The sequence below is a fragment of the Tenrec ecaudatus genome, chromosome 6, assembly GCF_050624435.1.
Source record: "Tenrec ecaudatus isolate mTenEca1 chromosome 6, mTenEca1.hap1, whole genome shotgun sequence".
Taxonomy (NCBI): domain Eukaryota; kingdom Metazoa; phylum Chordata; class Mammalia; order Afrosoricida; family Tenrecidae; genus Tenrec; species Tenrec ecaudatus.
The window spans coordinates 152,612,256-152,631,641 of NC_134535.1; the positions used below are offsets into that span (position 1 = coordinate 152,612,256).

The following is a 19,386-nucleotide window of genomic DNA, read 5'->3' on the forward strand; positions in this document are numbered from 1 at the left end:
GAACTTGCCTCTCGGAGCAGTGAGGTGCTGTAGGCAAGGTCACCCTTGTAACCTGGCCTCCTCGGAGTCCAAGGAGAGTAATCCACTCCAGGAGGCTTACCTCAGGTCAGGTGGGGCATCCGCTTGTCACCATCGGACATGAAGTCCCCCCGGCCAGTCAGCTTGCCTGGGTAGTTTTTGACATGAAAAGCCATCTATCTATCTACGAGTGTTGACAAGGGAAGGACACCAGGGTGACGAGCACCCAGAGGAGCAGGCAGAACGGTGGGAGCATCCCATAAGACACCCCTTCTTTGCCCCTTTGGCCTCTTCCCAGTTGTAGCTCCCCTCCTAGCCCTGACCCCAAAACGAAGCAGCCCTACCACCCTTGAGGAACTGAGCCTTGAGTACTTTGAACCCTGCACCACAATGGAGGGAACAAGATTCCTGGAGGGCCACACAGAGAACACTTGAAAGAACGACCAAAAAGCTTTTCGATTGTGATACAACCAATTTGTTTGGAGTTTCCCAACTTACTGTCTGATCTCTTTTTAGCTAATTTCAGAAGGAAAATGGGTCAAGCTTGAAAAAACAACCTACATGGATCCTACTGGTAAAACTAGGTAAAGTGGTTTTTAGCCTCTTCAAAAATACTCAGCATGTGGGTTATTAGGGTCTCTTTAGTGCTGGCATGAACTTATATCTCCCCAAAGTAACTTGTTTGGACCAAAGGATTTAGGGCCAAGCCTAATTTAAGCCATTTCTGAGAAGTTGGTAAAGTCGTTAACAGTGCTGGGAGCTTCTGGCTTCTTTCTCCTTTCTAATCTGTAAATTCGAAGAACTGAAGAGGAGGAACATGGTTGTGTTTCTGTAAAACATAACCGTTTATGCTTTGTTTATGGAAATGTCACTCGATATACCCATTTGTAAAGTCTTTCACAATTTAGTGTATCCTCTGATATTGTGATGTACAATATAGTGTATCCTCTGATATACTAAATAGTGATGTCCTCAGGAAATGACCTATTGTTTGGAATAATATTTATGGTGGAAACGTGTTCATCAAAATTTTAAATGAAAAAGAAAGCAACCTAAACAACATAAAAATAGAGATTTTTTTTCCTGTTACAAGATATTCATTTGTTAAAATCTATGCAACTGGGGAGAGGGAGCATTAGAATTGATTGTGATAATGTATATAGAACTCTTTTTAATAGCGATGTAACCATGGAAGTGTATGATCTGTGAATACTATATCAAGATAACTACTAAAAAAAAAAGGAACCAAACTTGACCAATGGTTAGCAAGGATGAAGGAGGAAGAGTTGATGCTTAGTGGGGGCATTGAGGTTATGTCAATGGTGGTGGAATAATTTGGAAAGGAATATCAAGGGTTGTACAACACAAAGATTATATAATCAATGGTACTGAATTATACATGTAGAAGTTGTTGAATTGGAGAATATTTCATTGTGTAAATTAAAGAAATTTTTAGAATTAGAAATTTAGAAGAAATTTCTTTTATAAGAAATTAACAATTAGAAGAAAAATCACGTGAATAATATTAAGTACAAAGAAGAAAAATGTTCTAGAATTGACGGTGGTGTTAATTGTACTACTCTTCTTGCTGTTGACTATTGAATTATATGCCGTGTGAATGAAATGCTACTAAAACTGTTAAAACATAAATAAAATTTATGTAGCCATCCAAAAGCAGGCTATGAGGATAACCTAGCAATGCAAAGAAAGCTAATAATAGTTGAGAAAAGACTAGGAGAGAAACTATTGCAAAATATTAATGGTGGGTGTGCAGTTATATACATTATTTACTGAAATGTAAAGTTTAAAACCATTAGAAAATAGGGTTGCATGAGAGATTCCTAAGTTAATACAGTTAGTATCAAAATTTCATTTTCTAATTAAATGGAAGTTACAAGTTTGTGTGTGGCAATAAGGGGTCATCAATCCAAACATGCGTGTACTAGCCAGCAATTTCAACAACTTTGCAGTTCAAATCCCTCATCCACTACATGGAGAGAGGGGAAGCTGGTCGCTCCTATGAAGACGTACATCTCAGAAACCCTTTATCAAGTCACCCTGAGTTGAAATTGCTTGTTGTTTTTTTTTTAACTTGATGATACATGCTAAACCAGCTAAAACATAAATAGGGCCCAGTGTTGCCTAGCTCAGCTCCACCTTTAGCTAGCCATTCAAACTGCATCAGGTCGATTCCTAGGATCTACCCCTGGCCTCCAGCACAGTTAAAGCACAGAAGGAACCCCCACCTAGTTTGCACTTTAAAGAAGAAAAATTTTTAACAAATGAACTTAAAAATTAAAACCCCAAAGTCAGAAAGCTCTGCACACTTTGGCCATCCACAGAGTTAGAGGAACAAGATGATCTCAAATGGCAAGTGTACGGTTTTAAACAGAACTAAATGTGAGTCCGCAGGGCCTGGAACCAAATGTAGCAGGTTGTGGCAAAGCCCAGGCCTTAGAGAACACAGCACGTTCCATCTACTTGTGTTAGCTTTCTAGGGTGGTTTCCCGCTGATCCTGCTTCACAACGCTGAAACACTTCACGCGGCAGGAGCACTTTTGTCAATCCCAGTAACTTTTATGAGGGACAGGGAAGAGTAAGGTATCACCGTCTCAGAAAATACACACTATTCTCTGGAGAGTGCACAAGGCCACGCAGGGACCACATGAGTGTTCATGACTGAACATGGCCATTTCAGGGGAGCATGGAAACTCGTGGAAGGAATACCGGAACAGGATGCAGAAGCAGTATGTGGAGCCAGAGCAGGAAGTCCCAAGAGGGGTGAGCAGGCTCCGAGTGGGCATGAGGGTGCTTGTGTGCCTGCATGCGGGAGGGGTTCCCGCCCTCCCCTGGCAGAGCACGTCGACCCAGGGCAGAAGCAGGGCCTGCCCACAGCCTGCTTTTATCCCCTCCTACCCCTCCTGGCTGGGGAGGTGTGGTAGAGGGGATTGGCTGATCTTTTGGGCTGTGTTTCAGTGCACCTGTGTGATGCCATGTCGCTGTTGCCTAGTCTGTGCCCAGGTGGACCTCCCCCCCGGGCCGGGGTGACGTGGGTCTGAGCACATACAGCTTGGGATTTTCCCTCCGGTGTCTAATTGGTGTGCCTGGTTTCTCTCCAAACCCTTTCGTGTGGCATGGCTAGCTAATTTTCATTTAGCCTAGGCATTCGGTAGAGACAGCCCCTTTACCCCTAATCCCGCTGCCTTTCACTCTTATTCAACTACACTGAAAAAACAGAGCGATTGGAGCCGAATTTATAGTGAGAGTTTGTTCTATTGAGTTCTTTAGATTTCTAATACAGACCACGATGCTTAATACTATAATTAGCTTATAGAGCAGCAGTTCTCAGCCTGTGGGTCGAGACCCCTTTGGGGGTCCAACAACCCTTTCACAGGAGTTGCCCGATTCATAACAGTAGCAAAATGACAGTGATGAAGGAGCAACGAAAATCATGTTATGGTTGGGGGTCACCACACATGAGGAACTGTATGAAAGGGCCACGGCCTGAGGAGGGTGGAGGACCACTGGTCTGGAGCCTATGCCCCGCTCTCTGACTGTGCTCCCCTTCATCAGGGGTGTTCATCCGCTGCCTTTGCGGATGCTGTCAGATGACTAATGGTAGCGCTCACTCCCCGAGGCTCTGTGTCAGCACTTTGTGGGTGGGACTCCAAAGTCTGTCTCATACCAGCACGTTGTGTGCCATGTTTCCTACCGTGTTCACCTTCGTTCTCCCATGCAGAGGGCTTCCATGTGGCCTCAGGAGAGCTTGTGTAAATAATGTCCTTTATCAGAGAATCAGGCTTTGTGGACTGAATTTCTATTTTCCAGCAGACTCTGATTGATCAATGAGCACATGTGGGAGGGGTAAAAGATCAGTCAGAGAATCTTAGAGGGCATGGAATTCACTGTAGAACCGTACAAACATGCTAGCATCATGTTTCTCTTAGTGGCCTTGAATTGGTTGAGTAGAAGGGGAAACAAAAGAATGTTTCCTGTACGCAAAGGCACTAAAAGGTGGAATAACTTAACAAGAACCAGGATTCTGAAACTAGAGGAGGTGGGCAAGGTAGCTTATTCTTAATTTCCAAATAATGACAGCTGTGGGTTTTGCTAATGAGCGAGTTTTAGATTCTCTGCTTCTAATCAAATGTGTCGCTGAGATACTGGATTTTTTTTTCCCTCTTTCTAGAACACAGATGTGTGGTAAGGTCCGAGCCTTGGGGCGAACTAGATCAAAAGTGAGAACAAGAGGGCTGCTCGGAGTAGTGCACCTTACGACCCTTAGCACAGGGGCAGAGCTTGACTCCCTGCCAGTTCCCAGAGCCATTCGGGAGCCCTCTTTCCAGCAGAAGAGAGCCACAGATGGCTTGCCTCTGCCTCTCGTACCCCTGCTCTAACGAGTGAACGGGAATATGCTCCCCCGCCCCTGAAACATGATTGTTTAACTGCTTCTCCGCCCAGTGTCCCCGGAGAAACCATAATGTTCCACATGCTGCGCAAGAGGGAAATCTAAAGTAGGTCAACCAGCCAGACACACACACTCACTGCCGTCCAGTCAGTAAATAAGAAACAAGAGACAGGAGGGTGGGAATCTGTCCTCGGTCACTGTCCTTTGTCCGTTCAGGATCATTGGCCCTCTTAGGTAAGAGCTCCCACATGCAAAGCACTTGCCTCAATTCAATAGTTCCTCAGTTATTCTGTGGAAAGGGCCCCCTCCCTTCAGTTGTGTATTTCAAGTCATACGTTTTAAAAGAATAAACTGGGAAAATAGCTGCTCGGGGTTCACATCCAGTACTGTTTGTTAAGAGAGAGCGCTAGAATGTTCTTGGGGGGTTAATTTGCATAACCTGCCTTCGTAGCCGGTCAGGCTGAACTCATCTGCTGTCTGTCTGCTCACCCGTAGACCTAGGAACCAAATCCAAGTACTGAACTGATTCGCAGGCTTCAGCTCAAGTGCACAGAAGGCCTTCTGTTTAGACGGTGCCTGCGGGCAAGGTGTATGATGGCAGTTTTCTTTGGGAATGTTCAGAAGCTGTAAGAAAGCCCCGCTGGCTTTTTAAACATAGAGTTCTCCATTGTCCTAGTCTTCTGGACCAAGACCAGGTCCAGGTGGCTTTGCCGGCTTACATTTGGAAAGTTCCAGTTGTACACAGAAACCCAAACGCAGTCTCTCCGCTAACTCACGATTGTGTTTTCCTGCCTCTGCCTGCACAGAACGTGGGAAAGTGTGAAACGGACGACGAGGCGAGGGCAGTCTGCCGATGGTATGGTCACAGACTTATCATAACTCTCTTTATAAGCGAAGTGAGCACACCCTGTCTTTCTTTACAGCCCAGGTGTCGGTTTCTGCTTGTTTGTTTGGCTTTTTAAAAGAGTATGTAACAAAGCCTCCGGGCAGTTACCTTCAGTTGTGGGCTCTATTTTCTACTGTTAGGTGGTTACTAAAACTAGGTTACTTTATCAATTCTGTCTCCTCTCATCTAAGCGCAGAGAATGTCTTTGTGGGGAAACAGAGGGATATTTATAAAACCCCAAGCCAGTTGCCACCGTGGCCAATCTGAGCGGGCTCGTGGCTGCACGTTGTCTCACAGGAGCACTGCACTCTGTCGGGTTGTCAGTGCCGGGGTTTCTCAGAAGCAGATCACCAGGCCTTCCTTCTGAGGTACCTCTGGGTGGATTCAAACTGCCAACCTTGTGGCTAGTTGCTAAGCACATAAACATGTGTACCACCTAGGGACTCCTACTGATAATTGTAACCTAGCATAAGCCACCATAATTAAGCCAGATAACTTGCAGGGAAAGGTCTTTTATCCTTAAGAAAAAGAAATGAGTTGCTTTAAGACTTGACAGGTGGTGGTGCTGCAGGTGTGGTTCCTACTGGGATTCCTGTAGACGGACTGTCTAGTCCTTGACCCTATATGCTGAAGGCGTGGGTATCCTCTTGATTTGATGTGAAGATTGACAACCCAAACAAGCTTAATTTTTAAAAAGTGAAAACCATATGGAAGTGGGATTCTTTTTTCTTTCATCACAAATTGCTTCCTAAATTAACCACTGGGATTGTAGATGAAGTTGACTGCTTACTGCTAATGACAGGTAGAAGGTAGATGTTGGGTGTCAGGCTTCTTAGTGTGTGGGGTGTAGTGGGAGTGCTCTAAACAGGTGACTGACACGACTGGTGTTTTAACCCGGATTTCCTTGGTGGGGTGTTCTGGGGACAGGTGTGGCCATTATCCCCGTGCTACAGAGAACTCTTCATTATGAATGTGTCGTTCTGGTGAAACAGTTCCGACCACCCATGGGTGGCTACTGCATAGAATTCCCTGCAGGTGAGTAACTACTGAGGGAGTAGAATTGCTTTTTGGGGGCTGCTGGGGGGGGGGGGAGCAGGGCCCCAGAGAGCTCTTTATTGTCCTAGTCTTCTGGACATCGGGGCTGCAGTCTGCTAGCATTTAATCACTTTGATCTGTCTGTGTGCACGTAAGGAACACACTGCCGCTTCTGCCCCCCCAGACCCAACCTCTCCCTAGTTGCCATCTCGCTGCACCAGGGCAGCCTATGGCAGCAGACACTGGCCCCGCAGCTGTCCTCTCGGGCCACCCCACTCCTTCACGGCTCTCTCTAGCCTGTCTTAGTGTGGTCGCTTGCTTTGCCGCAGCTTGTCAAGTGACTTTCCTTTCTATCAACAACAAATGTTCCCCTGACAAGTTATTTACAGTAATAAGTACGCCGCAGGCTACAAAGAGAAAAGGCATCTTGTCTTTCTTTATTCTAGAATAGTTTTCTACTTGTACAGGAGATAAACCTATCTAGAATCTAATAAGCTATTATTGTAGGACTTGATTGGATTGTTCCAAACTGAAGAGATGAAATCTCACGTATTTGTCATAGTTTTATGTTTTGTGCTGTTTGTAAAAGTCCTTCCATGGTAACACATGGAACACGTATGGAACATATGGAAACATGGAACACGGTAACATATGGAACACATGGTAACCAGCGATTCTTTCTCTTTTGCTCACCATCACCTTGAAGGATTTAATTGGCCTGAGTTAATTTGTAAAAAGGAACAAAATAGCCAATATTGCACTTTTCCGTTAGTGATTCCTTTCGAGTAAAGGAAGCTGAGTTTGTACTCTCCTCCCGTCACGTGCACTGCCCACTCCTCACAGTGGCCTGTCGTGGCCGTCACCGTGAGGTGCATCTCGACTCCGGCTCACAGCCACCTTGTGTACCACACAAGAACACTGGTCCGGTACCATCCTCAGCTGTTACGTTGGAGCCTCTTTCGGCCACTTTGTTAGTTCATCACATTGAGCGTGTCTTCCTTTTCCCTGCTGGCCCTCCACCAGCATGATGTCCTTCACAGCGACCACAGCAGCCCCTGCTGCCTGCAGTTCCTTCCTTTCTGCTCTTCCGCTTCACAGGTGATGCTCATTTGGGCACATCGCTGTGACACCTTCTTATTCTTGTGGACGGGAGGGAGGGGAAGGAAGCTAGGAAGCTAGGCAAGATTGTCATCAGCCTACAGAAGAAATCAGAGCCCTTAAGAGCTTTCAGTAAAAGGAACTGATGACTCTCAGAGCCTCCTTCATCTGCCTAGCGTGTTCCTCTTTGCCTTCCAAAGTTTCCCTGTGAAAGTCCCACCCTATGGTCCCTTGTATCTGTAGCAGCATTTCTCATAACCCACTGAGGGTCCCAGTGGTAACGGGGCTCAGCAGCAGCTGGTTCGGGGCGTACCGTGGGTCCCACCCTCCTCATCCGTGTGACATGGACTCGCTCGCAGGTCTCATCGATGACAACGAAAGCCCAGAAGCAGCTGCCCTGCGGGAGCTGGAGGAAGAGACCGGTTATAAAGGCGACTTTGCGGAATGTTCTCCAGGTGTGTATGGCTTCCCACTTATGTGCTTGGGGACAGACTCTCGAAAATCAATGCAATAGATGCTCCTCGGTACAAAAGGATTGATGATCCGGCCTTTCGTTGTAGTCGGAACGCCGATGACTTTTTTTTTTGAGCCAATTCACGGAGGAGAAAGAATAGGTTCAGATGGGTCACATCTCTAAGTGAACGCCCTCATGAGAACATGTTTGACAAAAATGACCTTAAGTTGAAGAGCCACCGAAATTAAACTGCCTTCCAGAGTTGTCTACATTCTAAACTCTATTATTCACTGGCCTGTCTTCCACGTGCCAAACGCCTCACTAGAAGATTTGATTCTGTTGGTTTGTTTTTCTTCTTCTGGTGGAGAAGACATTTGACCGCTTGTCGGTACCATGTAACCCCTCAGTTGCCAAACTTTACTCCGCAACGTTGCATATGCCCTGCAGTGCACGGTGTCTGTGAGAGTGCGAGACGCTCGCGGTACCACCACAGCCCTTTGCTGCGAACAAAAAAGGACCTCGGGGAAGTGAAATAACAACGGAAGCAATGGAAACATCCGGCAGTCCCTTGTGATGCTGCCTGCTTCTTCTCCCCACAGTGGTGTGTCTGGATCCAGGTTTGTCCAACTGTACCGTGCACATCGTGACGGTAACCATTAACGGAGACGAGGCCGAAAACGTACGACCTAAACCGAAGCCTGGTAAGTGGGGGGCTGTATTTAAGGTGGTTAACCTGCATTCAGGAAAAAAGCAAACAAAACTGCATTCCGTATGTTTTTAACTTACTCCTATTTTTTTAACTTGCTTAAAGATTAGTAGCCTTTCATAGATGGGTCATCAATATTCTTGGCTATTACTCTTGGGCATGTGTTTGTATTTTTAACTAGCCCATTGATAGCTATACTTTGCTAAGTTACCTCTTTATTGTATGTTTGGAGTTTACTCCCGTTTACTATTAGAAACTGTCAAGGCCTGCACCAGCTGGGTGGGAAACTTTACAATTAACCTGATTTCTGTCTTCACGTGGTTCAAGAATGGCATAAATAATGCCATAAATTTCTTGTGATGGGGTGGCAGTGTAATTGTACCTATTGAATTCAGTATTTAGAGAAGCTGTTAGGAAATTCTTTGTTCTGTATTTGTATTCGTCATCAGGTGCTTTGTCAATCCCTTGTCTCCCAGCGTTTTTTTAAAAGAGGTTTTATGTACGTACCACAGGAAATCATGTAGGAGAGTGGTCGTCTTTAATTTCTCTAAGGAGAAATCCCTGGGGGCATAATGGGTACACAGGTCAGCAGTTCAAAACCACCAGCCATGCAGAGGGAGGAGGCGAGACAAGACTTTCTCCCCTGCAAAGACAGTTTCAGAAACTCTCAGGGGGCAGGGCCGCCTTGTGCTAAGGGCCGCTGTGAGTCAGCAATGACTTGAGAGCAGCGAGTTTGGTTGGTTGTTCAAGGGAGGAAGCCAAGATTTACAGACTCTGAAAGCCAAAGGGATAGTTGTACTCCGACCTATAGGGTCCCTGTGAATCAGGATCACTTGATGGCCACGGGTTTTGTTTTCATTTTTCCTTTGTTTAGAGGATCCCTGGCAGTGGCATTATTAGTTAAGCACTGGACTGCTAACCACAAGGTTAGTGGTTCAAACCCACCAGCTGCTTCGCAGGAAAAATAGGGCATCTCCTCTCATAGAGTTACGGCCTTGGGTCACGAGTGAGGATCGACTGATGGCAGTGCTGGGTTTGAGTTGGTTGTCCATAGCTATAGCTCACAATCGCATTGCAGCTCATTTCTGTTGCAGTTTTCAATCAGCAGATATGCATATTGCAGAAGACACTTTTAAGTTTTACTCTTAAATATTTAATTTGGAGAATTACAAGAACGTTGTACTATGAATTTACTACTACATCTATGAATTGTTGGAGATCTGAGTTTCTGTTGAAAGTCTGACACATTGGGGGTATTTTGTAGCGTCTTAACATGTCCAGGCCTTGCTGAAACGCTCTCCTTCTGCTCATTTTCAGGGGACGGAGGTACGCTAGTCAACTCCTGGGGGCTGGCCACATAAATGGCTTAGTGTGCTGATGGCAAGACAGGTGGGGTCGCTGTGGTAGGCCCTCCTGTTCTTTTACTCCGTTTTCACTTGCGCTTTGTTGCTTTAGAATTTATAGAAGTGATTTCCTTACCAAAGAATGACCTGCTGAAGAGACTTGATGGTAAGCATTCTTAAGATTGTTACCCAACGTTTTGGTATTTTTCTGCCTCTACTCCGGCTCCTCCCCCAACAAACAGGGTATTAAGTGTAATTCCATTTCCTTTGTCTTCCTCTTAATTGTAGTCAAAAGACCTAGGAATGACTGTCCAACTGCAATTGATAATGTTCCTTTCTAGATACTGGTAGCATAGTGTTTGAAATTTTGACCAAAGCAATCCATGCAGTAAGGTGGGTTTTTTTTCCCTCCTGTAGTTTCTTATGTGTGCCGTACACGTTGTGCGCATGCAACATGTTTCTTTCATGGGCTTATTGTGACAAGAGTACATATCTGCCAAGCCACTGAGAAGGATGGCCTCGCCAAATTGATAGATAACCTTTACCACCCCAGCCCGTGTGATGCTCACCACGTCCAAATGCTCAGCATTTGTTACTGTCGGGCATATGCTGTTAACAAGCAAAATAGTCTGTTGTCGTTTCCTGTTTGAGTGTGGAATGACGGGTAGGTCCAGTCGATGAGGGAGAGGCTTAAGCGTACTTTCAGTTCAGTTTGCTGCCAGAAACAACACTGGACACGAACAAGCCTCTGCCACGTGCAGTAGAGTGGAACCCGATCAAAACAGATGTCTTTCTGAACAAGAGCTAAGGAAACTAAAGACCAATTGCAAGTCTGATCCACTTCATGTATGTTTATTGTAATAAATTCTGAGACCTCGTTCTCAGCAGCATAATGCCAATGGCAAAGGTGTATTCCAACAGTGGAGAAGACATCGTGAACCTCTAAGTTGTGAAGGGCTTCTCAAAGTCCCCTTTCATGCGGCGTGGACAGAGTGGACTCTGCCCACCGGCTTCCTGAAGGCCCTGGGCTGCATCCCCTCTCCTCCAGAGCAGCCGAGCCGTCTGAATGCATGCCATTCTAGCCAGTGAACCCCTTCTGTCCCGTGTGCGTGCCCGCCCTTTCCTTGCTCTCAACTCCTGCTTGTCTGAGCGCTCGTGTGTCTGTCCTGTGTGCCGCCACCACCAGACTAGAATCCTTCCAGGTGGAAAATGCCCCCGTTCACTGCCGCTGTCACCAGTCTCCGGTGTAGTTACTGTGCTTGCCGATAGGTGGGATGGGATTCGTTGCACGATCTGACTTGTATTCCTTGCTTCCTACAGCTCTGGTAGCTCAAGAACACCTGATAGTGGATGCCAGAGTCTACTCCTATGCCCTGGCGTTGGAGCATGCAAACACGAAGCCGTTCGAAGTCCCCTTCCTGAAATTTTAAGGGCAGAGACGGACACCTGCCAAACGGTTTCACAGGCACGGCCAGCTGGCCGCCTCCACTCAGACTTGGCATGCAACATAATTTAATGCAGATCTGAAGTTAGCTCTTTTTCACGCAATAAAAACCAACCAGGAATGCTTGTGGTGGTATGGAGCTGTCCTTACAGGTAGCCCGTCACTCTCATTTGCATTTGTTCAAAGTCCAGCTCTTGTCAGTGAAAAAGAACAACAGTGTGGATGTATTTCAAAAATATAAAGGGCAAAATTCAACTGGTACGCTTCCAATGTAGGCCTGGAGACAAGGACATTTCTGTAGGAAAAATACACACAGATGGCACGTGAGGGCAACTTCCCCAACATGCGGCCCCTACTATAAAATTTGTTAAGCACTCATTACTGACTGCAGGCATGTCTAAAGGTTTGTTACTTTTTAATTGATCTTATTTGCTATATTTAACTGGGTAACAATGTGTAAAAATCAGTACACAGGCAATAACATTTCTGGTTAGCAATTAGGTACTTACAAATTTAATTACTGAGGCTGTACCAGCTTACCTTATGAAAAATGGAACATTTCACACACATCATGTGGACAAGTGAGTGAAAACTGAGGCCTCTCCTCAAGTGAGTGCACCGGCAGTTAAACTGGGATTTCTCAACCCCCACCCCCAGAAAAGACCTGCAATTTCTAAAAATCAAGTCCATTACAAGAGTTATCTGGCTTTGGCCGTGTTCGTCTTGATGTTAAAGCTAGGAGTTTCTGGGGGAGGGGGGGAACAGTTTCTAAGTGCCAGAAGGCCACTTCTGAAGGCAAAACGCGGGTTGTTGACATCCCGTCACCGGACGGTTCTACCAACATGACTGGTCGTCAAGGGGCTCTCCTAAGCCTTGCTCTCCTGTTCACTGGTAAGCCTCCAGAAGCTCCGGGAATGAGAGGGAGGGGTCATCCTCACTGGCCAGCGGTGTCATGTTTCTAACCCTCAGCGCGACGGGAAGGTTGCTCTGCAGATGAAGTCAGGGTATGAGTGCCAAAAGTGCTCCCAGAATCCATTTGTCTACAGGTTCGCGGGTGTGGCTAGAGTTTGAGTGCAAATGTGGTTATCCTGGACGTCTGAAGGCTGGCATTACAGAAGCACAGCACCTAACAGCTTACTGTATATACTTGTGTATAAACCGAGCTTGTCAGCACATTTTTATACAGTTTTTGTGGTAAAATTAGGCACGTAGGCTGATATTCGGGTCTGCTTATACTTGAATATGTACGGTAATTAAAACCTATTCTTCCTTTCGATTACAGTCTGGACCAGTGGCTACAATAGCAGCCTACCCTTTTGCCTCTGTATGTAACCTTTTAAAAACCCAATTTGTAATGGAGGGAATCTCCAAAGACCTTACTTCAGTGGTTCTCAACCTGGAGGTTGTGACCCCTTTGGGGGTCGCCCGATCCATAGCTGTAGCAAAATTACAGTGATGAAGTGGCAACAATAAGTATTTTCTGGTTGGGGTCACCATCACATGAGAGACTGTATTAAAGGGTCACGGCATTAGGAAGGTTGAGAACCACTCCCCTGAATCAAGGCGCACATTACTTCCTCTTGTCATTATGCTTCAGAATCAAAGATTGGGCATACAGACTGGCCTTTTCAACAGCGGGCTCCCCAAACCACGCCCAACGAGAATGAGAACCCTTTAAATGCTGGAGGAGTGGCATTTTAGTCTGGCCATTGGCCCAGCCCTCCCTTCACTAGAAGCCTGCAATGGCTCTTCGACCGTCTGCCTGAAGGCAAAATGACCACTGCTTTCTGTAATCTTTCCTCTTTTCCTAAGAGTGCATTCGAGAAGTGACTGTTAAGTCCTAGAATATAATCCTAATGCCATCTTTATAAACATCAAGGCTGCTTGGAAAAACCCACGTTTACTAAGTGGCAAACGGGCAAGTTTAAATGTTTATTTGCCAGCATTTTAAAAGTGACGGTCATATAAAAAAGGCCAGGTTTCCAACTTCTGAGAAAAAGATCGGGAAGTAGAAGCCCTGGGTCCACGTTTTTCTAACTGGTTGTAGCTCTCTTTGATGGTCCCTGGCCAGTTACTATCCTGCCTGCTTTTACCTGGGTTTGTGTCTCCGACTCCTTAAGACATACTTCCAACACTTCGTGAGGAGAAACAGACGTTTCTGAAAAGGAACTTTAAGTTGGAGCTTTTCTTCCCCCTTACCTGCAAAGCATATACTTTAAAAAATGAATTATTTAAAAAAATAAAAAGTATTCACTCGGGAAAAAAAGAATTATTTGCAAGGAACTGTGCCATTTGTTTTTTGTTTTAAACGTTTTATTAGGGGCTCATACAACTGAACTGTGCCATTTGAATTGAAGACTAGAGTAATATTGTTTTCATGGGACCACAGTTTTCCTGGTTTTGGATTTTTTTCCCCAAAATTAGTCATACAGGTGATTACCATCTACAATATTCAGGGAAATAAACTATCATCTGATCTCTTTCAATAGACCCCTCCGAATGGAATTTGTGTAAATATCCTGAACCTGTACAAATCATCTTAGAAAGCGTTTAATGTGAGATTTCTTTATTTTGTGAACACAACAGAAACGTTTATGAAAGAAACGTTTATTGTCTGCTGTCTGACACTCATGTTGCTGCTATGTAGTACAACACCACCACCCAAATACACAGATTCCTAGCATGAGCTGCTCGTGGTTCACCCCACTGAGCTACAGACACTATTGAGAAACAGATAGGTTCAATCGGGGTGAAAACACAAACGGGGCACAGCGTCTTGAACGTGTTGGCACGGAACCTGGGTGATCAGCCGGCACAGCCAATGCAGTCGGACAGCGTGGCGCACGTGCTGTCACCAGAGGGAGACATGGAAGCAGGAGGTTCCTCCGCAGCTGGATGGTGCTCACCTGGGTGCCTGGGCGATTTGCGAAGGGCCAAATAAAAGAGGTAGAGGAAATGGGGTGGAATGTGGAGACTATGAGTTAAAAAAGTAGAAAAACTATCTAAAATAGAGATTAGATACAAATGTTCCAGAACTCATCAAATAAGCTCAAAAATACTGGACGGTGGCGATCTGAACTACAGTTACTGTTCAACAAGTCGGGGGAGTCGGTCCTACGGGTTCTGAAGGTCGTGTGCCAAACGAATCCACGTCACCGTCTCGCGGTTGTGACTGAGGGCAGCAAGGGAGGTACACTGGTTTCCAGCATCACAGGCAACACTAATGGACATTTCAAACGAATAATGTAAACTTGAGTCTTAAGGCAGCTGGTACTAATGCTGCACACAGGCTTAGCTCGGGGCCCATCTCGAAGGGCCGTTAGCACTGGAAAACAAGAAACAGGGCGGGAAGGGGAGCCAGCATCATCTGGCAAAAACAACGCCAAGCTAGTTGCCCTTTCTCACACGCGCACACAGGAATATTTGCACATTTAGAAAAACAAGGCCCCCATCCCTCCGACTTCGGCCTGTTCCTTAACAAATATTTCAAAATACTGATAAATGATGGTGACGGCGAGCAGAATGCCAGTGCCGGAGCCGATGGCTCCCAGGAAGTCAGCCAGCACGGACAGGGCGCCGATGCACAGACCGCCGAATGCAGCTGCCGTGGGGATGTACCTAGGGGACAAGAACCCTTCGTCAGTGCTGCCGAGTGCGGGCAGGGGCAGCCGTAGCACCGCGCGGCAGCCAAGGTTTCCCACAGTGATTCCCTCGGGGGAAGCAGAACTGCACTGGGCAAAATGGCCCAGGTGGGCAGCACTGCTGGAGCACCTCAGACCCCAGGTGAATGCACACGTGTGTGGCCATGGCAAGGGCTTCGACACTCCCAACTGCACAAAACCAGTAAAGAACAACAACAACAAAATACATGATTCTTTGGGTGAAAAATTTAGAACCTTCAATTTAGATGTAAGTCTTAACATGTGTACTGTTTGTAATATACAATCTTCAACTCCCTCTTGTGGAATAAAGAAGAAGTTCCAAACGATATAAATGTGTGTGGCAATGATTTTATGACCCTCTTCAGCGCTAATTTAACTTTGCCCGCACAAAAGCGTCACCTGGAGAACTGTCTCATTTAAATTAGCCAGGAGAAATGTAACACAGGCAATGACATGCACATGGATGGGAGGGTGTTGAAGGCAACCAAGACAAGATTGCTGGACATACTAGATTCTATTGAGAAAAAATAGCAACACGGATGCTTTTCAACAAATAATACGAAGACAATTGGATATCCACATGCAAACAACAGCAACAAAGAATTTGTACCACTACCTCACACTAAACACAAAACCTAAAAGACTATAGACCTTAATGTGCGAACTGAAACTATAAAACTCCTAGAATAAAATTACAATAAATCTTTGTTCCTTGAGTACAATAACAGGTTAGATACAGCGTCAAAAGCAGCACAGATAACCAGAGAAAAACAAATCTGGACTTCCTCAAAATGATAACCCTTGTGTATCGAAGGGCACCATCAACACGAGGCAGCCCCACAGGCAAACCCATTTCTCACCGGGATTTCTGCCAAAGTGCATTAATAAAGGAAAATTCTTACACTCACAAATGACCCCGTTTTTAAAATGGGCAAAGTATCTAAATAGGGATTTCTCTAGAGAAGATTATGAGTATAGCAAGCCCATAAAAACACATGGCCATCGAATCAATTCTGACTCAGCAACCCAAAAGGACTAAGGGTTTCTGAGACTAGATCCAGACAGGAGTGGGTTTCAACCACCAACCTTGCCTTGCAGTTAGCCTAGCATTTAACTAGGGTTCCTTAAAATGGCCCAAAAGGCCCACGGAAAGATGCTGCACAGTATTAGTTGCCAGTAATAAGCATATGGAAAGTAGAATCAAGTGACACTTCACACGCCCACTCAAAATAAAATCTCCCTGCCACTGAGTGAATTCCAACTGTAACTCTCGGGCTGAGTCAACCTGCCTCGGTGCTTTCTGGAGGCTCGAAATCTTTATGGGAGCACACAAGCTCATCTTTCTCCTGAAGAGCAGCTGGGAGGTTTGAACCTCTGATCTTGTGATGAGCAGCCCAACACGCAACCCACTACTGGGCATGTGAACTGTGAAAAGCTGCGCAAAATGCTAAATCGTAGACTACATGGCCCAGTACACCCACTGTTCCTGAGAGTTTAAAATACAGCCATACAAAACTTGTGCAAGTATACCCCAGAGGGTTATTCACAGTAACCAATGAATGGAACCAACCTGATTATGAAACATGGTATTGGAATGTTAGCCTAATGTTTGATGTTTGGATACATGATACAACACAAGCCCTAAAAAATGCCAAATTTAAAATGTCATTTTCAAAAGATGAAAAATTTTGATTCCCATTATATGGAAACTGGAGTAGATAAATCTGTAATGATAAAGCAAATTAGTGGGTTGCCTGCGACAAGGGGTGGGAGGGTGGGGCAGGAATGGGGAAGGACTGCACTCGGGCATCGGGATTCATTTCAGGTGATAAAAATGTTTTTAAATTGTAAGGACTATGCAACTGTGTACTACTATAAAGCCCTGAACTGTTCACTTCAAATGGTGAATTACACGGCCTATGAATTACCCCTCAGTAAAACAGTTACAGAAGAACTGATGTCTGGGACTCACGCCAAACCAACTGAATCAAGTTCCTGAAGGCCAGAATCAATATTATTTAAAAGCTTCACAGTGATTCTACATTGCGAATAACATTTTAAACCTGTGCTGAGCAATGAAGAGAATGCAATTTCAACCCAAGTAGCATTTTAGATGCCAAATCTGAGGTGGGTAACAATTATATTTTGTATTAACTCTTGGCTCTCTGGGTGAAGTAAAAGAAAATGTTTTAAATATGAATTTCAACAAAGAGTAACACTTAGGGATAAATTATATACGGAAAGACCAAGTACGTGTCTCTCTCTCTCTCTCTCTCTCTCTCTCTCTCTCTCACACACACACACAAAGGATTAAATCCAATGGTCTTACCTATTAAGCTCATGAACCATTGAGGTATCCCTGTGACCCCTCATGACCATTTGCTGCTCTTTAAGCTGTTTAGCCACCTGCCAAGAGTAAAACAAATTTTAAAAGAAACTGCTTATCACTTCATGTTTATTCTCTATCAGGTGCTGTGGGGGGTGCTTTGACAGACCACCCAAGAGCGGTGGAGCAAGCTGGCTCCCAGCTTCAACCTGGCATAAAACCTGGCTGCCTGACTACAAGCAAATCTCTCACCATGTCCGTTTTCTTGAGCTTGTTGCACAATACCGAGTCGAGAAATTCCATACAGAGCAACTGGATGTTGTTGGGTAGGGTTCAGCTTTGGAGAGGGCACAAACCATTGTAATATCCAAGAAATTTTCACCCTCTAAGAACTAATTTTTCCCATCACGGGTTTGACATTGCCCCCTGAAGTACATGAATTCAAGTTTAAATTGCAAAATAATTCATGAGTTTATGAATTTCTATTTTCACATCTAGAAAGCGTTTCGACCAAGCCCTCAATTTTGTTTTAATTTTGAAATCGACCAAATACGTACATCTTTGGCTGAGGAGCCAGACACCTCTATCCATGTCTTAGAAAAGAATGCACAGGATCCCAACATGAAGATGATATAAACGACTACATGGACTGGATCCTCAAAGATGGCCCCCATGGACTCCGGAGGGGAAAGGTAGTAACAGAGGCCTCCTACTGGGTACGAGCGAGCTGGTCCTCCTCCACTGACATCCTGCAGACCAGCAAGAAAAAAAGATCAGCTAACTCACAAGCCAAGCATACAGCTTTATGAATTTTAACATTTCTCAAACATATGGCGGTTTTAAGCTCAAAGTGCTAGGAACTAATAATGATCCCATAAAATTTTACTTTGACCTGTAATGCCCCCAGTCCTCCTGAATCACAGTGAACATCGATTCTGTGTAAGACACGTGACTATATTAACCAAAAAGTGATGCTGAAAATCAACTCATTCCTACGACACACTGAATAAGACCCTCTCCTCACTTCCCTAAGACGAGAATATTAATTTACAATCAAGATGGCCTTTAGAATCTGAGGATTGCTGAGCTACATAAAAGTATCCAGCATAGTAAAACATATTTGTATTATTCATCTATTGAAAATGATCATTATTTTGTTAATGATGGTGAAATAATCTGAGAAAGGGTATCAAAAGAGGTGACAGAACCTAAAGAGTGTGATCAATGGCACTGAATTGTACATGTAGAAACTGCTGAACTGTGCTTTATTGTAAACATTTTATCAAAAACAATAATACAAGCAATGAAATAGCAACAGAAGACAATTTATTGTCTAATCTTTACATGGTTTGTATCTTGTCATAGGGATAATCTTTTAATGAGTAATTTTAGGGATTTTTATCTGCACAGATATTTTAAAATGTTATAATAATATAAAGAGGAAAATAGCATGTATTTGCTCATTAATCCCCTATCAAAAGAACTATTTATAAACATACTCAACGTTTCCCAATATTCATCAGGAAAAAGAAACACAATACAATTAACATCATAATACAATCAACAGAATGAACCACTCAAAGCATTCATTCACTACTATGACAATCATCCTCAGTCCAAATCCACGCCACGGCAATGAGTGTGGCTTTCTGATTCTGACACTGTTCATTCCTGATCTAAAGGACAGAATCCTCATTCCCCTCTGCAGCCCTTTCTAGTTACAAGGAGCAGAATACAAAAGGTAAGTAAACATCTGCTACATAGATAGAAAAGGAGTATTTTAGTTATAACTGTTCTTATTATCCTCAATTCACATTCAATAGTTATTGTCTTATCCTGTTCAACTTTAAATTAAAAAACAAAACAAAACAACCTTCCCTAAAAGCGGACAGGCATGAATTGCTATAATTTACAATATCAAAGATAACTTACAATTATCATAAAAAATACAATAAGCATCCTATTTCCAGGGTAATGGCTAAATGAAGTAACAAAGAATGACTACT

The 19,386-nt window shown here is 44.5% G+C and overlaps 2 protein-coding genes across 7 annotated transcripts in view; one reads left to right on the forward strand and one right to left on the reverse strand.

Moving 5' to 3' along the window:
• Nucleotides 1-11,513, forward strand: part of NUDT5 (nudix hydrolase 5) — a 29,093-nt gene extending 17,580 nt beyond the window's left edge. For 4 of the 5 annotated variants that reach the window (XM_075552377.1, XM_075552378.1, XM_075552379.1 and 1 more), the window contains exons 3-9: nucleotides 535-602; nucleotides 5,233-5,282; nucleotides 6,240-6,347; nucleotides 7,805-7,900; nucleotides 8,499-8,600; nucleotides 9,923-9,994; nucleotides 11,269-11,513. In XM_075552377.1, the coding sequence (XP_075408492.1) occupies nucleotides 535-602; nucleotides 5,233-5,282; nucleotides 6,240-6,347; nucleotides 7,805-7,900; nucleotides 8,499-8,600; nucleotides 9,923-9,966 (468 nt within the window). In that variant the 3' untranslated portion in view covers nucleotides 9,967-9,994; nucleotides 11,269-11,513. Of the gene's footprint in view, nucleotides 1-534; nucleotides 603-5,232; nucleotides 5,283-6,239; nucleotides 6,348-7,804; nucleotides 7,901-8,498; nucleotides 8,601-9,922; nucleotides 9,995-10,060; nucleotides 10,115-11,268 lie in introns of all 5 variants that reach the window. The other variant, XM_075552381.1, reaches the window with a different exon arrangement.
• Nucleotides 11,514-13,729: 2,216 nt separating this feature from the next.
• The window catches only part of SEC61A2 (SEC61 translocon subunit alpha 2), a 40,542-nt gene continuing 34,885 nt past the window's right edge, over nucleotides 13,730-19,386 (reverse strand). The window contains exons 10-12 of one of the 2 annotated variants that reach the window (XM_075552374.1): nucleotides 17,938-18,129; nucleotides 17,384-17,460; nucleotides 13,730-15,010 (exon numbers count right to left, since the gene is read on the reverse strand). In XM_075552374.1, the coding sequence (XP_075408489.1) occupies nucleotides 14,824-15,010; nucleotides 17,384-17,460; nucleotides 17,938-18,129 (456 nt within the window). In that variant the 3' untranslated portion in view covers nucleotides 13,730-14,823. The remainder of the gene's footprint in view (nucleotides 15,011-17,383; nucleotides 17,461-17,937; nucleotides 18,130-19,386) is intronic. The other variant, XM_075552375.1, reaches the window with a different exon arrangement.